The sequence below is a fragment of the Orcinus orca genome, chromosome 8, assembly GCF_937001465.1.
Source record: "Orcinus orca chromosome 8, mOrcOrc1.1, whole genome shotgun sequence".
Taxonomy (NCBI): Eukaryota; Metazoa; Chordata; class Mammalia; order Artiodactyla; family Delphinidae; genus Orcinus; species Orcinus orca.
Window position 1 is genome coordinate 81,610,374 of NC_064566.1, and position 20,004 is coordinate 81,630,377.

Consider the following 20,004-nt stretch of genomic DNA (forward strand, 5'->3'; position numbering starts at 1 on the left):
TTTATTTGTGATTTTTCTTGTTCTCTGAGGTAAGATTGTATTGCTATAAACTTCCCTGTTAGAAATGCTTTTGCCACATCCAATAGGTTTTGGGTGGGTGTGCTTTCATTTTCATTTGTCTCTAGGTATTTTTTGATTTGATTTCCTCTTTGATCTCTTCAATGATCCTTTGGTTGGTTACTAGCATATGGTTTACCCTCCTTGTGTTTTGTTTCTTAAAGTATTTTTCTTGTACTGGATTCCTAAGTTCCTTGTGTTTTGGTCATAAAAGATGGTTGATATGCTTTTAATTTTCTTAAATATACTGAGGCTCACTTTGCGGCCCAGCATGTGATCAGTCCTGGAGAATGTTCCATGGGCATTTCAGAAGAATGTGTATTCTGTTGCTTTTGGATGGAATGTCCTATAAATATCAGTTAAGCCTATCTGCTCTACTGTGTCATTTAAAGTTTTTGTTTCCTTATTTATTTTCTGTCTGCATGATCTATCCATTGGTGTAAGTCAGGTGTTAGAGACCCCCACTAGTATTGTGTTACTGTAGATTTCCCCTTTTATGGCACTTAGCATTTGCCTTATGTATTGAGGTGCTCCTATGTTGGGTTCATAAATATTTATAATTGTTATATCTTCTTCTTGGATTGATCCTTTGATCTTTATGTAGTATCCTTCCTTGTCTCTTATAACAGTCTTTATTTTAAAGTCGAGTTTATCTGATATGAGTATTGCTACTCCAGGTTTATTTTGATTTCCATTTGCATGGAAAATCTTTTTCCATCCCCTCAGTTTCAGTCTGTATGTGTCTCTGGGTCCAAAATGGGATTCTTTTTTTTTTTTTTTTTTGCAGTACATGGGCCTCTCACTGTTGTGGCCTCTCCTCCTGTTGCGGAGCACAGGCTCCGGACGTGCAGGGTCAGAGGCCATGGCTCATGGGCCCAGCTGCTCCATGACATGTGGGATCTTCCCAGACTGGGGCACGAACCCATGTCCCCTGAATCAGCAGGCAGACTCTCAACCACTGTGCCACCAAGGAAGCCCCAAAGTGGGATTCTTGTTCACAGTATATATATGGGTCTTATTTTGGTATCCATTCATCCAGTCTGTGCCTTTTGGTTGGAGCATTTAATCCACTTATATTTAAGGTATTATCGATATGTATGTTCCTATTATCATTTGTTTTTTGCTTTGGGGTTTTTGTTTTTGTAGGTCTTTTTCTTCTTCTTCTCTTGTGTTTCCAGCCTAGAGAAGTTTCTTTGGCATTTGTTTTAAAGCTGGATTGATGGTGCTGAATTTTCTTAGCGTTTGCTTGTGTGTAAATCTTTTGATTTCTCTGTCAAATCTGAGTGACAGCCTTGCTGGGTAGAATATTCTTGGTTGTAGGTTTTTCTCTTTCATCACTTTAAGTATATCCTGCCACTTCATTCTGGACTGCAGAGTTTCTGCTGAAAAATCAGCTGATAACCTTATGGGGATTCCTTTATATGTTATTTTTTTGTTTTTCCCTTGCTACTTTAAATATTTTTTTCTTTGAATTTTATTTTTGTTATTTTGATTAATGTGTGTCTCAGCATGTTTCTCCTTGGGTTTATGCTGCATGGGACTCTGCACTTCCTGAACTTGGGTGGCTATTTCCTTTCCCATATTAGGGAAGTTTTCTACTATAATCTCTTTAAATATTTTCTCAGACTGTTTCTTTTTCTCTTTTTCTTCTGGGACCACTATAATTTGAATGTCGGTGCATTTACTGTTGTTGTAGATGTCTCTGAGACTGTCCTTATTTCTTTCCATTCTTTTTTTTCTTTATTCTGTGCCTTGGCAGTTATTTCCATTGTATGTTCCAGCTCACTTATTCATTCTTCTGTCTCAAATCAATCAATGTGATACACCATATTGACAAATTAAAGAAGAAAAATCATACAATCATCTTAATAGATGCAAAAAAAGCTTTTGACAGAATTCAAAACCCATAATAAAAACTCTCCAGAAAGTGGGCATAGAGGGAACCTACCTTAACATAATAAAGGCCGTATACAACAAACCCATAGCAAACATCATTCTCAATGGTGACACACTGGAAGCATTTCCTCTAAGATCAGGAAAAAGACAAAGATGTCCTCTCTCACCACTCTTATTCAAGATAATTTTGGAAGTCCTAGCCATGGCAATCACAGAAGAAAAAGAAATAAAAGGAATCCAAATTGGAAAAGAAGAAGTAAAATTGTCACTGTTTGCAGATGACATGACATTATTCATAGAAAATCCTAAAGATGCCACCAGAAAACTACTAGAGCTAATGAATGAATTTCGAAAAGTTTCAGGATACAAAATTAATGCACAAAAATATCTTGCATTCCTATACACTAACAATGAAAAATCAGAAAGAGAAGTTAAGGGAAAAAATCTCATGTACCATTGCAATAAAAACAATAAAATACCCAGGAATAAAACTGACTAAGGAAGTAAAAGACCAGTATGCAAAAAACTATAAGACATTGGTGAAAGAAATCAAAGATGACACAAACAGATGGAGAGATATACCATGTTCTTGGATTGGAAGAATCAATACTGTGAGAATGACTATACTACCCCAAACAACCTACAGATTCAATGCAATCCCTATCAAACCACCAATGACATTTTTCACAGAACTAGAATAAAAAAATTCACAATTTGTATGGAATCACAAAGACCCTGAATAGCCAAAGCAATGTTGAGAAAGAAAAAGAGAGCTGGAGGAATGAGGTTCCCTGTCTTCAAACTGTACTACAAAGCTACAGTAAAAGCAAAGCTACAGCACTAGCAGAGAAACAGAAATACAGATCAGAGTAACAGGATAGAAAGCCCAGAGACAAACACACACACACATGACCACCTAATCCACAACAAAGTAGAATATATAATAGAGAAAAGACTGTCTCTTCAATAAGTGGTGTCTGGAAAACTGGACAGCTACATGTAAAAGAATGAACTTACAACACTCCCTAACACCATACACAAAAATAAACTTAAAATGGATTAAAGACCTAAATGTAAGATGGGAAACTATAAAACTCTTAGAGGAAAACATAGGAAGAACACTCTTTGACATAAATCACAGCAAGATCATTTTTGACTCACCTCCTAGAGTAATGAAAATAAAAACACACAATAAAAACCAACAAATGGGACCTAATAAAACTTAAAGCTTTTGCACAGCAAAGAAAACCATAAATGAGACAAAAAAGACAGCCCTCAGAATAGGAGAAAATATTTGTAAACAAAGCAACTGACAAGGAATTAATCTTCAAAATACACAAACAGCTCATGCAGCTCAATATCAAAAAAAGCACATGAAAAGATGCTTAACATCACTAATTATTAGAGAAATGCAGATCAAAACTACAATGAGATCTCACCTCACACTGGTCAGAATGGCCATCATCAAAAAATCTACAAACAATAAATGATGCAGAAGGTGTGGAAAAAAGGGAACCCTCTTATACTGTTGATGGGAATGTAAATTGATGCAGCTGCTTTGGAGAATAGTATGGAGGTTCCTTAAAAAACCAAAAAATATAACTACCATATGACCCAATAGTCCCACTACTGAGCATATACCATGAGAAACCCATAATTTAAAAAGACACCTGCACCCCAATGTTCATTGAAGCACTATTTACAATAGCCAGGACATGGAAGCAACCTAAATGTCCATCGGCAGATGAATGGATAAAGACGATGTGGTACATATACACAATGGCATATCACTCAGTCGTAAAAAGGAACAGAATTGGGTCATTTTTAGAGATGTGGATGTACCTAGAGACTGTCATACAGAGTGAAGTAAGTCAGAAAGAGAAAAACAAATATACATTAACTCATATATGTGGAATCTAGAAAAGTGGTACAGATGAACGTATTTGCAGGTCAGGAATAAGGATGCAGATGTAGAGAACGGACATGTGGACATTGTGAGGGGAGGGGGCATGAGATGAATTTGGAGATTGGTATTGATGTACGTGCACTGCCCTGTGCAAAACAGATAGCTAGTGGAAACCTGCTGTACAGTGCAGGGAGCTTCTGCACTGCAGTGACGTAGATGGGTGGGAAGCGGGGAGGTGGGAGGGAGATCCAAGAGGGAGAGAATATATGTATACTATAGCTGATTCACTTCTTTGTACAGCAGAATCTAACACAACATTGTAAACCGACTATACCCAAATTAGAAAAAGAAAAAACTTACTTTGTATTCCTGAAATTCATTAAGGAAGGGTTAGAATTACATTAAGTGTAGTCATGACTTTTTCATCCTAAATTCTGGGATTTTGGATGAGTTACTTATCACATTACCTTCTCTGAATCTCTTGTTGAGCTCTAAATTCTTTGAATTCAGGTACCTACTGTAATTTTTTCTGTATTCCTAAAGCAGAAAGTCTAGCAAATGGTTTCTAGAAGGAAAGAATGGTGTTAACCAGTTCAGGTCTTATGAAGTCTAAAGACTCCAAATCCATTACTTGCTCCAAATTCCATCCCCTGCCTTCTAAGAGTGGTGGAAAAAAAAAAAAAAAAGACAGCCTTTCATTTTTATTTCAGATTTATTGGAATGTTTAAAGAAATGTCTCTTTTCTGCTGACAGGATCCCAAAACATGTATACAGTGGCAGAACTCCTGGCTTCCTAAAGAAAAGGAAGAGGAAATAAAAGAAAAAAATGAATTCTACTAATAGAAATTCAAGTTATAAAATCACTCCACCAAGGGGTCACACAGACTCATAAGAGGGAAGAGCCCATGTTATGTCTAAATATTGCCCTGCTGAGGTAAAGGGGAGGAAGATCTAAAACTGAGCTTTCATCATCTCTGGCCACCTCTCAATCTATATCAGCTAACCTTGAGAAAGGGCCATCTATCTCTGAAGAACTTTGAGAGGAGTGCAGTGTGCTCTGCACTAAACAACAGAAAGGCATCCTTTCATTATCCACTGTTTATTATATTAGACCTTGAGATCTTGACCAGGATGTAGTTCAGCACTCTTCCCCCAACCTCGCCCCACCCATACTACACACACACATCTGTCCCTACAACTTACTTTTTTAATATCCTGGAAAGAGGTAGAAACATCTTGTCAAAGTCACTCTTTCAGCAGTGGGCATCTGTGCCCTACCATCTGGCAGCTCAAATGAAAATCGAACCTAAAAGTAAACGAAGGTCTGTAGATTTTTTTTTTCCTGAGTAAAAGAATTTTCACTTATGCTGGAAAAATTGCAAAAAGTATAGCAAAATAAGTGATAAAAACAAAAAGTTTGTGCCTCTGTACAGATCAGCAATACACATCTAAGATGGAATGACCATGCTTTTAAAAGCTACTGAATCTAATAGATATGAATACAAGCAAATTAAAGTCCACTCATTTGTCTATTCAGAAAAGAGAGGAGTTCAAATAATTGATTGTCTTCTAGGGGGTTTCTAGGTCACAAAACTTGGAACTGGCTTCCAGGTTGGCTGACTCATCAAAGACCCTCAAAACTCATTTGAAATGGAGAGCAGTTTTTAGTAGAAAAACATGTCCAGAGCTGCTCCGTAGAGAGTTAGAACAAACAGGTAAGTAGAGTGTGAGAAGTATCTAGCACCTACCTTTCGGAAAATTTCTTCCAGGTCACAAAACCAGGCATATTCTTGCAAATGTTCAATGAGTTTAATAATAAAAAGAGAACCCAATACAGGATGTCGCCAAGAAACATTATCTGTGAAGAAAGCACATTCCAAATTTCATGCAAAGTCTTGCCTGACCACAAAAATGGAGTCCTAGGATTTCTATTCCAGCTGAGGCAGGATGTTGAGTTTATGTTGTTTCCTACAGACTGTATGCCATTTTAAACTGAATATATTCATCATTTAGTGTGTATATTTTCACTGATACTTGACAATAGTTAAAGTCATGTGAAGTATGCTATATAAGGTATAGATGTTAGGACAGCACAGTCTCTGAGTTCAAGGAAACACAAGTCTAGTAAACAAGGAGAGAAAGGCAGAATGGGGTGGAAGGGAGTGACTGGGCTTTGAGAAAGAAATACCTGAGTGTGGATCCCAGGAGTACTACTTAGTGACTTGATAGTTAATTATATGTTCTGAAATGCAATGGCTTTGACTGCAATGGGTAGGGTAATAACTTCTGCCACAAAGATATATTTTCATATTAGATGTAATGTATCACAAGGATCTGGGGGAATATAGGATATATAATACCCAGTCTATACAAGGTAATCATATTAATAATATTTCAGTTTATCTACTTTATAATTTAATTAAAATCAAATAATACTGACCATAAGGTATTTAGACAAAGAAAATATTAACTAAATATGAAAATGGTACCAACAGCAAAGAAATACATACCTAGAAAACATTTCAGAGGGAAAGATCATATTCTATTGGAGGACAAAACAGTCTTATGGAAAAGACATTGAAAAAGAATAATTATACAAAATAGTAGGGACATAGAAGTTATAAGCCATTTTAAAGTTATGCAAAGGAATATATAAGAAAAGTATCAATACCTGTGCATTTAACATGGTTACATGCTTTAAAAACCTTTTTGCCAATAAACATGGTAATAAAAGGTAAAATAGTAATGGATTAATATCCTATCTAAAACTACAACTGTCTTACGAAGCTGGTTCCAGTTAAAGGAAGTAGGTGGGAGAGAGTTGCAAGCTGGTATCTCTGTAAGTTCTTTGTGAAATTAGGTAGGGGAAGGTCACTTTTCTTCAGGAGAGCACTACATACAATGTAATTGGGATTAATACCAGAGAATGTGAAACTAGGTTTACTTTTGGAAACTGAAGACAACTGAACTGGAGTTTCTATGAATCATCTGGAAAGGAGGGTAAGGAAAGTGAATGAAAAGGAGACAGAAATCACCAAGATGGATGACAAGAAGACAGGGGGCTACGAAGTCTATAATTGCCAGGGGTAAATCTCTTGTGGAAGACTGGGATCAAAGGATTAAAAAAAAATAGTTATGTCTAATATTAAGTCTGCTAAATATACACAAACTGTAAATGTGTGGAGGTTTTGCTTAGTGTCATTGTTTTCAATTGTTGAAAAAAATTGATTTCTACATCAAGATATAGTCAACACACGAAGTGAGAGAGTGTCATGGACATATATACACTGCCAAATGTAGAATAGATAGCTAGTGGGAAGCAGCCACATGGTACAGGGAGATAAGCTCGGTGCTTTGTGTCCACCTAGAGGTGTGGGATAGGGAAGGTGGGAGGGAGACGCAAGAGGGAGGAGATATGGGGATATATGTACATGTACAGCTGATTCACTTTGCTATAAAGCAGAAACTAACACACCATTGTAAAGCAATTATACTCCAATAAATTATTATAAAAAATAATAACTCCAAAAAAAAAATTATACTCCAATTTAAAAAAAAGGTTATGATCAACAGAATGCAAAAAGCAGGCTATCTCTGGAGAGATGCCACCTTATTATAGAAAATAATCTGGAAATGAAACTATTTGATCAGAGGCAAGTCTTTAAGGTTGGAAGTAATCAAGAGAATGTCAATGTCCAAGAAATTCCAAAGCATAGTGTATGACTTTTATTTAAACCTTTATATGGAAAGTAACTCAAGGTAAAACCTTGAATTAAGTTACAACATAGAAACATTTTTAATAGTTGCCATCATTTAATGTGCACTTTACTCTGTCATGCTCAATATTTCATATTTATTATCTCATTTAATCCTTACAACAATGATATTTGTATTCACATATATTAGTGAGGAATTCAAAGAAAGCCCAGAGAAGCTACATACAGAGTACTAAATGACAGAGTCAAAATATAATTGGCAGTACTCTTAATCTAAAACCTAGACTTAGAATCATTCAGGTTGTTTCTGTTTCATAAACTCCATATTTCTGTTTGAAACAACTTTAACTTAGGGACCCAATATGCTTTGTCTGCTTTTCTCCTTCTCCCTACCCCTTTTATAAATACCACAGTTTTATAATACTTGTCTAGGCAAATTGAACTGTTGAGAGATCCCAAAATGTAGACCTTTTGGTATGTGGAGTCAGATTCTAATTTACTTCAGTGTGGATATGTTTCTATTTATTTCTCACAGTCCAGGAAAATATTTTGCACCATGGGAGTTTACTAGTTACTAATTTAGTAAAAATATATGTATATTTATTTGGTCTCCATGGATAAGGGGAATTGAAGGTGTAACTGAGAGGAAGGCTTGAGTTAGTCTTCAAGAGTCTCATGAAAAGTTCAACACAGATATCCACACTCCAATGGATGGTTGTGAGTTTCTGCATTGGTAATGCCCACAAACGTGTCTTACACAGATACCCGTTACCTGGTGTTGAAGAGCAGAAAGCAATAAAATCCTTCTCTACGTGGGCTTTCTTAATGGCATCATCCTCAAAATCTTCTGGAGCCAATAAGGAACAGTTTCCAGAAGCTTCTACTGAATCTTTTAGCCATACCACTCCTTGATTCTCTGGAAAGACAAGATTTGGTCCCTTGTTCTATCAATAGTCAAGAGAACTTTCTCCCCTAAACATCTGTTCAACCATATTTACTAATTTATTTGTCATTAGCTTTAATTCACATGCAGATACACACATAACTTTCAAAAACTATCTTTTCAACAACGCTTATCTTAAGAGGCTCATCTTATCTCTCCTAACCCTCAAATGAATATATCCCATCCAAGTATCCCAACCAAGTATCAAAGTCTTAAGATTAAAAGTGGTATCTCAGCTGAAAATGGAACAAATATCTTCCAACCAGTCATACAATTCATAGAAGCTACACTCTTGTTTGTAATGTCAAAGAACATCTACTGTCACCAAAAAAGATTGTAACCTTTTTTGAGTAGACTCAAAGGAATTGAAAAATACTGGATACATACAGATGATGAGATCAAAACTTCAGCGTCTGTGTTCTAACAGACATCAGCACTCACCACCACGGCAGGCCTGGATAATGATCACCTTGGGTTTGTCTTTCAAACTTGGACAATTCCATGTGTTCAAAATTTGAAAGATGGTGTTGACTTTTAATACATCTTGGACTTCTTCAGAGTATTTCTTCCCACAAACGCCAGTCCGGATTCCATGAGACATGAGCACCAGAAAAGTACTATCAGAGGTCCGGTGCTCTGGGCGAGCAGCAAATGCCTTCAGCTCTATAGTCATATCCTGAAAGAGACATACCACTGATTTTGAACTATGTGATTGGTTATCATGGCACCTTGGAATCCAATAAAGAGACATTAAGGAATTGCTGAATGATATGAAAATCAATGAAATACAAAAGGAAAATTTAAGTTTCAATTCACGGAAAGGTGAAGAAAGTGTTATGGGGTGCCATTCAGGGATTTCTGGTAGAATGTAAGGGACTATTTATTTATTTATTTAGCTGTGGACATTATTGAATTAATAGAACACTTCCCAGTTAAAAGTTTTACCAGACCCTTGCTAAAAGACTCTATGTTAAAAAAAAAAAAAAAAAAAAGACTCTAGGTTAGAAGCATGAAGTACCCTACAAGAACAAATTTAGATTTTAGACTGTCAAGAGATTAAGTTTCTGGTTCTACAACCAATCTTTCTAACATATTTAGGAATATAAAGGGCATGACCATTGTCTCTACATTATGACAGACATTACCGAAGCGGTGAGATTTTCTTTCACATCCACACTGTACCCCAGACCTTCTAGTAGCATCTTCATGTTTCTGATATCAACATCAGCTCCATCTCTCCTGGGAAGATTTTCAAACTCTGTGTTGCAGATAATGAGGGCAATACGTGTGCGGATTGACCTTTCCATTATTGGGTAAATCTGTAAGAAATGCAGGTTGGATGCACAGTCTTGTTCTCTCTAATTAAATATTCATCTTGTAGGTATAAGACAGCTTCTCCTCCCTTAGTCCTACATAGAAACCTAATCTCTTGTAAATGGATAAAAGCAGAGAGGGAGAATGAGTCCTACCATAGGAGTAGAATGAAATTTGCAAATGCCCAGATGGCAGCTGAGCACTTGATTTAATTACTTTTGAGAGGTAGGGCTGTGTGAGATGAACTGGCTTGGAGTCATAATGACTCAATTTTAAAATGTATTCCTTGACTTACTGGTTTAGCCAAAATAGTTAACAATCCATGTCTCAGTTTCCTGATCTCTAAAATGGGTTATTTTGAGGGTTCAAGGTGTTATTAATAGCAACTTCCTTAGAACAGTGTCTGATTCATATTAAGCATTAAATAGATACTATTGTTGTTATCATTATAATTATTCACTCAGGGGATTGGACCAAACTTGGAAATCTTTACATAAACCTGGGAAATAGGAAACCTTTATGTAAGGGAAGAGCAGGATGGTTTTCCAGAACCTCTCAAGGAAATTAGCTCTAAGGCAGAACACTGCAGTTTTGAATGGTCTCCAGTGTATATTTCACCCGGATCCTTATGTTCTGAGCACAGCACCTCTGCTGACTTTTCTTTCCATATCCTTTGGGCTGTTTCTAGGGGGCAAAGCTTGAGGTTCCCTCCTGGCCCTGAAGATGCAAGCTTAACTGGGTTGTCCTGCATTGCCTGAGGAGCTGCAAGAGACAAGAAACATTATGAATAATGGCATTCCTGAGTGTCCCATTTGGTGCTCCTCCTAGAATCATCTGTGTGTGAAGCCACGGAGGAGGAAATTAATCTTTAGGAAGACAATCCTGGGCTAGTCCTTAGCATCATTAAATGCATCTCTGCTAAAGGAATATATTCCAAGCCAGAGATTTCCAGTGGTGTGATACAGTTATCACAACGCTTCATCTCTTGGAATCAGCATTTCATAAATCTTTTTCATTAAAATAATCGAAAGGGAGTTTTTTAAGGCCATGCATGATAAAATTCTCAGAAAACAATATGTTAGATAAAATAGTTAAGATATAAATGTATTTCAAATAATTGAAAGTTAGGATAATGGAGGTAGACCTTAATGAATCTATTTCAATGATTTTTTTTAAAAAATACGTTTATGTATCTATTTATTTAGTTATTTATTTGCTAAACAGGCATGATAGGCATTAGAGATGTGAAGGAAAGAAAGAAAGAGAGAAAAAAAGTAAGAAAGAAAGAAAGTGAGCCTTTGTCCTAACCTTTAAGGTCTCTCTACTGTGTGTACATATAGTGAGAAGGAGAAGATATTGAATACATGAACTAGAATTAATATGAAATAGAATGATAAATACGAAAATCAAGGTGTACTCTTAGAGAGATTTAAAGCACTAAGCATTGATTGCACAAATATATGAGGAAGAGTTTCCACAGCAGTTCATGTGAAAAAAGCCTTGGGGGTTTCTTTGATCACAAGTTCAACACCATCCAATAATGTGATGTATTTTCTAAAGAAATTAACATAATCTTTGTCTCCAAATAGAAATAAGTTTTCTTGATATTTGGAAGATCCTTTAGAAACTAAACTATTCAAGCAAGAAACATATTCAATTTTGAAAGGGAATTTGAAGAAAATGATGTATATTCAGGTAAACCAAGGTAGCATGAAGTGTGTTGACTGTGGAGAAAGTAAGAGATAATTAGAATGGATATATCTGAGAAAACTATAGAAATCAGTATTATGTGGAAGAAATGTATTCCTTCATAAAGGAGTCTGAAGAACAATAGAAAACATTAAAGATAAATATTTGGATTTTGTTAGAACTAATTTTTCTTATGGCATTTGGTTTTATAGTGAGTGTCCCATCCCATGAAATAGCTAAGAAAATATGCACCCTTAATTGATTCACTAGAGTAATTTCTAAACTTGGTGAAATATTTGCTTCTGTGGCCTCTAAATTTCTTCCAAATTAAGGGTATTTTTATTTTAAGAGAAAAGGGTCACTTTGTGATGAAATCTATCCACAACTGTGGATGAAATACTGTTCCAGGACAAGTAAAGCACTGATTATTTGATAAGCAAGAAGCTAGATTCAGACAAATATAAAGTTTGCTAATAAGAAATCTAATGCATATTGACCTTGATTCAATAAAGCTGAGACCACCATTTTCAGGGTAGAGAATGAAATATTTTTAAGAACTTCTTTGTGATTTGGGACCTAGGTATTTCTTGTGCTACCTTCGATATTGTGTAGAATTAAAAGTTTTTCATTTAAGTTTTGTGGCAGAGACTGGCTAGCTGTTCAACAAGACACTTTATTCTTTTTTTCCTGGACACATAGCTGATCTATATTGCCAACAAATCCAGTGACTTGGTGTGACCATATAACTAAGTTCTAGACAATGGGATGCAAGCTGAAATACTGTGTGATTCATCCAGGTCAAGCCTAGCAAAGTCTATCACAAATGATCCCACATACTCTTTCCAATGTCATTAACTTGACTGTTATTACCACAGTTATTCTGACATCATATGTTGCAGATATCAGATGATGGAAGAGACCTAGGTATCTGAATTAGCACTTGGAGGAAAGCTGCCTTCTGATGAAAAATGCCCATTTTAGAATTTTTGTGATTTGGGAAAAGCTTTTCTATCATATCTGAGCCATTATAAATATGTCTGTGTTATAACGTTCCATATCATCTTAACTGATACAGATATGTGTAGTGTCATTTCCATCCCTAAATTTATGGTTGGCTTTAATTTGATGGTGGAGCTTCTTAAATGCCTATTCATTCACTACTCATATATTCATGTAAGTTCAATAAAAGCAAGACCCTTTCTTGTTTCGTTCATTACTCTCTAAATAGTTTATAGAATAGGGTCTGTAACACAGTTGGCATGTGCTAAATATTTTCTAATGGCATAGCAAATAGTAGTGACTCTGGCCACATTAGTCAGTGAAATAGTCTTAACAAATATATGTTCATACACATTACAGGTCAACTTCTATTAGATGTTATCTATAAATAAATCAGATATGTTCAATTTCCTCATTAAGCTTAAAGTTCTGTGAGGGAAAAGGATGTATTTACTAAAAAAAAAATTACAAGAAAAATATATTGAGAGTTATGACTGGAGAATTATGGAACACTGTAGCAATGGGGGCTCTGAAATCTAATTGTAGAAGTAGAAATGCAGAGACAGATCTGAATTTGAGAGAGAAATCAATAAAATCTGGCTGCTGCTTGAATGTTGGAAGTGAGGAAGAAGAAAGAGTCTATGATAATTTCAGGTTTCTGGTTTGAATAACTGGGTGATGGTGGCACCATTAATCAAGATAGAGGAAAGTGGAAGGGAAGCAAGGTGGGGGAAGGATGGAAAGCTATCTCTGGGCTCATGTAGAGTAAAAGTGTCTGCAGGAGATATGAGTGTACACGTTCAGTAGACACTTAGTGAAGTGTGGCACTCAAGTGGTTAGTCAGGATTTGAGATACAGATTCAGAATTTGTTGGTATAAACATGATAGTGAAGCTATAGAAACAGCTCCTGCTAAAGCAGAATAGAGTAAGAAGAGAAAATGGTATAGAATAAATCTGTGGGAATTACTCATAGCACCCCTTACCCTGGATTCATCCCATTAATCTGTAGTTAATGTCAGGGAAGGTGGGGTTCAAAGAATGACATTGCTTTGAAAATACCATTACCTGGGAAAGGAGGAACCACCACTTGGGATTCTTGTGTATTAAGATAATTCCCAGATTGTGAACCTGAGGAAAGATGAAGGACATTAAAATAGTCACAGTCTCTGAAGATTCTTACCCCAATGTGTTAGACACACAGCCTCTGTAATCTGCATTTGACTTACTCACTCAAATCTATTAATATCTTCTCTGGGGTCACTATGCATTGTGATTGTCAATTTCAAGGACAAGGATTGAGATTTAATTTATTTAAGGTTTTATAAGGATCTCACTGTAGCAACACCCACCTGAGAAACTTATTCCAGAAACTTAAGAATTGGCATGAGCCAACAAATTATAAATACTCCAAGTTTTTCTCTCATAGTACCTATTGAAGACAAGATTTCTATAGGCAAAATATGGTTCATGTCTCTGTTGTGAATGGAGGAGAGCCATAGGACATCCCACAAAACTTCAAGTCCAAGGAAGCAGGCTGCAGTTTGTCCCATCTTTCCCATGTAGACTGCTGGACTAAATTAACCATCAATAAATTCAAGAACATTTTCTGGAGGAGGCCATGCTATTGTAGTATTTTGTCTGCTAAGAAGTTATTTTATATCTCTCCCTTTACAGTACATTTAAATATTACATCCAATTATCATATACTAGCACCCTGAAACAACTGGCAAATAGATGAGGAAGAAACAAGTCATGACAACCCTGACAGAGGAGGCATCATCTGACAACTAGGGAGGCAGACTCCAGGAATTAGAATTATCACGAGTTGTATAAGTGCCTCTACAGTTCAAGGACTGTGAGTTGAAAGAAATATGACAAGGAAGAAGACACTTTGGTTATTATACAAATATTCTAGAACCTTACTGTTATTGATTGATTGTCTTTAATTCTTGAGGCAGGGGTTAAAGTAAAATATGTATCAAAAAAAAACAAACACACACAAAGAAATTCGACACAGAAAACATTTGCTGTGTCACTCAGAGGGGCACAGGCTTCTCTCAATTCTTAGGAAAAAAATGGCTTCTTGCTTTCAAATAACATCTTCTTCCCCTGAATGACTTCCAGAAGCACAAAAGAAACCCGTAACTGTAAGTCCATCAGAGCTCCTGTTTTTTTTTTTGTTATTTGTTTTTTTTTTTTTTTTTTTTTATGGAGGAACTAGGGAACTACAGAAGTGGCAGCTCAGATGGCTGAACCTGTACTGGGCCCTCAGGAGACTAGAGTAGGGGAGCTGGGCCTCCCAGAATGGTCCCCAGCAGAGTACCATGCTAGTGCACAATCTTATTCAAAAGAAAATGCAAGGGGGCAACTAAAAGAGTCTGCTTAAAATCCTTACTTTTCTGTAAAAGTTGAATTTATTCTCTGAGAGTTCCACTATCCCTGAAATATATTTTATTCCACCTGGAGAGCAAAATTTGGAGAGAAGTTGGACAAAGTATTTGATTACAGACCTTAAACCTTTGTGTCTGATGACTACATAAGTTCCTAGGGACCTCTAGGCTTTAACTAACTATTTTAACTAACTAACTAGATGAATCAATAGTGCCTTGCTAGGAGGACTAGAGGATATAGCATGAAGCTTTTCAAGACTGTTCTCATGACCTTCAACAAATGAGCTACGACATTCTCAGGATAGGAAATAAGCTTTAATCAAAATAAGGCCACTAAGGGCTTCCCTGGTGGCGCAGTGGTTGAGAGTCCGCCTGCCAATGCAGGGGACACGGGTTCGTGCCCCGGTCTGGGAAGATCCCACATGCCACGGAGCAGCTAGGCCCGTAAGCCATGGCCGCTGAGCCTGCGCGTCCGGAGCCTGTGCTCACAATGGGAGAGGCCACAACAGTGAGAGGCCCGTGTACCGCAAAAAAAAAAAAAAAAAAAAAAGAGAAGCCCTGTAAGACCAAAAGAACAGGAACAAAGAAGTAAAGAGACAGAGGGGATGCAGAATGACCACTGATATAGAAATGGGGCCCTGAAGCCAGAGGTAGGGAAGTTGTTTGCAAACTAACATGACCAATGAAGAAATCAGATGTTAGGCATAAAGAAACATGGCCTACATGAATTTCAGTCTGAGTCATTGACCCTTACCTGAGGAAAGCCCCAGTGTTCCTGCAAGGAGGGAGTCATCTTCACGAATATGACTGATGCAAATTTGGCATGCCTGGGGCCCTTTCCGAATAACAGAGTCTATTAAAGCTCGGGCCTTATCCATAACTGTAGCATTTTCATCTCTTACTTTCTCCATCTCCTGCTGGTTCAGCACTCTTTTCTCTAATAGCTCATCCAGCAAGCCATTTATTGTACCCATGCCCACTGAGTGGACAAACAGCTTTCTCTTCTCCTTCAGGACCTTGTCTGTTGGAAACACAAGGATGCCTCAAGTCACAGAAACAGCCTCATTTTCCTTTCATCTCAGCAACGGATTATAGAATCCTTTAGATTTAATCAATAAAATGTCCCTCCCCACACAGTGTGGTAATCCTGAGGACACCCACATCTCTTATTCTTCCCTCAGTATTACCCATATGCTCACTGTGTGGCCTGAAGACTCAGATTTACTACCTCCCACTTAGTACCTGAAAACCAGGGGTCGTCATAACGTACCTCATGTTTATTCAACTGTGCGTAATAAAATAATGAAATAGTGATTGCCCATTTCCTTTGGGGACAACAACTGCTGGTACCATTCTATGCCAATTCTGCATCGTCTGTCAGACTATGACATTTAAGAATTCAGTTAAGATTGCAAAATGACAGCAGGATACCAGCCAGTAAAGCCCGGTTCCTTTCTGGACCTTGTCTTCCCTTTTTAAAGACTGGGGGGCTTCTGGGCCCCTTCTCTCCTTCCCTTTGCCCCCACCCCTCCCTCTCTTTGCACTCCCTCTGTTCTGCTCACCTAAACATTCACAGAACTTAATTATGGTTTCTGCAAAAACCAGCCCCTTCCAAAACTATTCTTTCAAGAAAGAAACTCACCGGCCATAGCTTTTCTCTCTTAGCCTTGGTGTGTTGTATGAAACTGAAAGCATGTTCCACCTTCCTTTTCAGCAGGGCGTGTACACATTGCAAAATACCCATGACACATGCATATATATGCATTTTTTGTTGTTGTTCCAAAGAAATTATCAGATTACTGAAACTTAGGCCACATCAGGGAGTGTATCCTTCACGAGAACTTGACTCACGTCAGGGTAGGAAGGGAAAGGGGCTTACAGAATAAGAAAAGAGTGAGAAAGTATATATACAATTAAACTCACATAATAATGAAGTGTGATCTGCAAAAGCAGCTCATTCTTTGGTATCTTCATTCATTCAGGCTGCTCTAACAAAATACCACAGACTGTATGACTTATAAACAAGAGAAATGTATTCCTCACAGTTCCAGAGGCTCAGAGTCTAAGATCAGGGTGCCAGCATTGTTGAGTTGTGGTGAAGTTCCTTTTATGAGTTGCAGACTGCCAATCTCTCACCATTGTCCTCACATGGCAGAAAGAACAAGGTATCTCTCTGGGAATCTCTGTTATAAGGGTTCTGCCCTCATGATCAATTCAACACCCAAAGGTCCCACCTCCTAATACCATCACCTTGGGCATTAGGTTTTGAACATGTGAATTTGGCACAGACATTCAACCTACAGTACTGGGAGAAGATGAACCACTGTGATCCATGGTCCCACCTCATGACTCTGGGCTGTGTCCTAGGAGCTGTTTGTCTCTGTGAAGCTTTTAGGAAGGGAACTTCCTAAAAAGTTCTACTGAAAGAACTTCCTACATTTTCTATTTTTAGGAAAGAAACATTTCTCACCAGAATCAAATCTAACACTCTTCTTTTCAAGTGGCTCTGTTTTGAGGGGCAATGCAGAGATAAAAGCACAGGCTCCAGACTCAGAATGTTGGACTTAGCATTTTAACTATATGTTCTTGGGCAAGGTATAGAACTTTTCTATGCTTTGCTTCCTCTATCTGTAAAATGCTTTCATTAATAGTACATACATACACAGTTTTGAGCATTAAGTAGGTGAAAATGTGGAAATTGCATAGAACATTTCCTGACACATGATAAACAAACAATAAGTGGTGTTATTATTTATAATATAAATATTTTACACTAGAAAAATAGCCAAGGTTAATTATCTGCAGATTTTCCTTCTATCTTTTGTGCAACACATTTATTCATTCATCTAGCAAATATATATGGATGACCTACTCCATACCAGACACTGTTATAGGTGCCAGGGTTTAACCAAAACAAACAATGGTCCCCTACCCACCATGGCCTCACATTCAAAATGAAAAGACAAACATGAAACCGAACATGCGTAACTAGGATATTCAGAATATTAGATGTGGTAAGTGCTACGGAGGAGAAATTAATTAGGGAAGCAGGTTATGAATGTTGGAAGACTCATTAATACTAAAAATAAAGGAGTCCGGAAAGGCACAAGAAGTCATTGCTTTTTGTAAACACATGTACAATTAATTATCCCAGAAATAAACTCAATGTGGCCAATTTATTTTAGATATATTTGATATATTTGATGAAAAATGGGCTAGTAAAAAAATGCATATATTAGGCCTTCATGCTTATCAGTTTACTTACTGAAAATACTTTTGGAGAATGTAAATTGGTACAACCACTATGGAGAACAGTATGGGGGTTCCTTAAAACACTAAAAATAGAACTACCATATGATCCAGCAATCCCACTCCTGGACATATATCCGGAAAAAAACATAATTTGAAAAGATACATGCACCTCAAAATTCACTGCAGCACTATTTACAACAGCCAAGGCATGGATGCAACCTAAATGTCCATCAACAGAGGAATGGATAAAGAAGAGATGGTACATACATACAATGGAATATTACTCATCCATGCAAAAGAATGAAATAATGCCATTTGCAGCAACATGGATGGACCTAGAGATTATCATACTAAGTTAAGGAAATCAGACAAAGACAAATATCATATGATATCACTTATATGTGGAATCTAAAAAATGATAAAATGAACTTATTTCCAAAACACAAACTGACTCACAGACTTTGAAAACAAACTTATGGTTACCAAAGGGAAAACGTGAGAGGGAGGGATAAATTAGGAGTTTGGGATTAACATACACATACTAGTATATATAAAATAGATAATCAGCAAGGACTTAATGTCCATGGGAAACTCTACTCAGTATTCTGTAATAACCTATATGGAAAAAGAAGCTGAAAAAGAATGGATATATGTATATGTATAACTGAATCACTTTGCTGTACACCTGAATCTAACAGAACATTGTAAATCAACTATACTCCAATATAAAATAAAAATTAAATTAAAAAAAATTAAAAATAAAACAAAAAATAAAACACTTTGGGCATTATTACCTTATTATCTTAAGACAATAAGGATCCAGAGTTACTAAAATGTTCTGTGTGTGTGTGTGTGTGTGTGTGTACATTCACACATGCTTGAAATATCTAAATTAAATATTGATAGCTCTATGACTATTGTTTTAAAACTCTGTACAATTACAAACAAACTGGCTTTTGCATGTGGGCACCAGTTTTGCTCCCTGCACTCTAGGCTAAGTGTTAAATTTATTTTAATTAGAAAATTCACTGTGTAGATTTTAGTAGTATGCCAGTGTATGCATATAATACAGTTTGTTTACTCCAGCACCTATAATGGGCATTTGGGATATCTTCCATGACTCTACTTAAATATTTGAAGATATAGAATACTGTCACAATACCTGTTTACTTCCTTTTCTGCTAATCCTAATATTTGTGCCAGTTATGGATCAGTTTTGAGTGACTTATTATTCAGCTAATGGTGAGTTTTACTTTCTTGATTCTTTGCATACTTGACATTTTAAAATTAGATGTCACGTATTTTGAATTATATATTTTCATTTGAATTATATATTTTCAAGTGCTGAATATATATATATATATATATATATATATATATATATATATATATATATATTTGTAGTATGTGGGCCTCTCACTGTTGTGGCCTCTCCCGTTGCAGAGCACAGGCTCTGGATGTGCAAGCTCAGTGGCCATGGCTCATGGGTCTAGCTGCTCCACAGCATGTGTGATCTTCCTGGACCGGGGCACAAACCCATGTCCCATGCATCGGCAGGCGGGCTCTCAACCACTGCGCCACCAGGGAAGCCGCTGAATATTTTTGTATGTATTCTTGTGCTTTGTTCTCAGATTCATTAAGTTACTTTATAACAGTTTGATCTTTTTGGGTCTTGCTTTTAAGATCTGTTAGGAAGGACAGAATTATTTATTTCAGTGCTTTTTATACTCTACAACTTAGAAAAGACAATTATGAATAGTCTGCAGGCAAATTATGAGATTTTCTAGTCTGGCTGGTGGCAATAGGCACTATTCCTGGCTCTGTATATGCACCATAGTATT

At 36.7% G+C, this 20,004-nt stretch overlaps 1 protein-coding gene across 1 annotated transcript; it reads right to left on the reverse strand.

Annotated features, from left to right (window-relative positions):
* Nucleotides 1-4,552: 4,552 nt before the first annotated feature.
* On the reverse strand, nucleotides 4,553-16,618 carry CASP1 (caspase 1). Its single transcript, XM_004282184.3, has 10 exons — nucleotides 16,554-16,618; nucleotides 15,666-15,932; nucleotides 13,587-13,649; nucleotides 10,479-10,594; nucleotides 9,664-9,837; nucleotides 8,960-9,194; nucleotides 8,348-8,491; nucleotides 5,608-5,717; nucleotides 5,063-5,165; nucleotides 4,553-4,652 (listed from the first exon to the last, which is right to left on the reverse strand). The coding sequence occupies exons 1-9, from the start codon at nucleotides 16,558-16,560 to the stop codon at nucleotides 5,067-5,069; spliced, it is 1,215 nt and encodes a 404-aa protein (XP_004282232.1). The 5' UTR covers nucleotides 16,561-16,618; the 3' UTR covers nucleotides 4,553-4,652; nucleotides 5,063-5,066.
* Nucleotides 16,619-20,004: the final 3,386 nt, after the last annotated feature.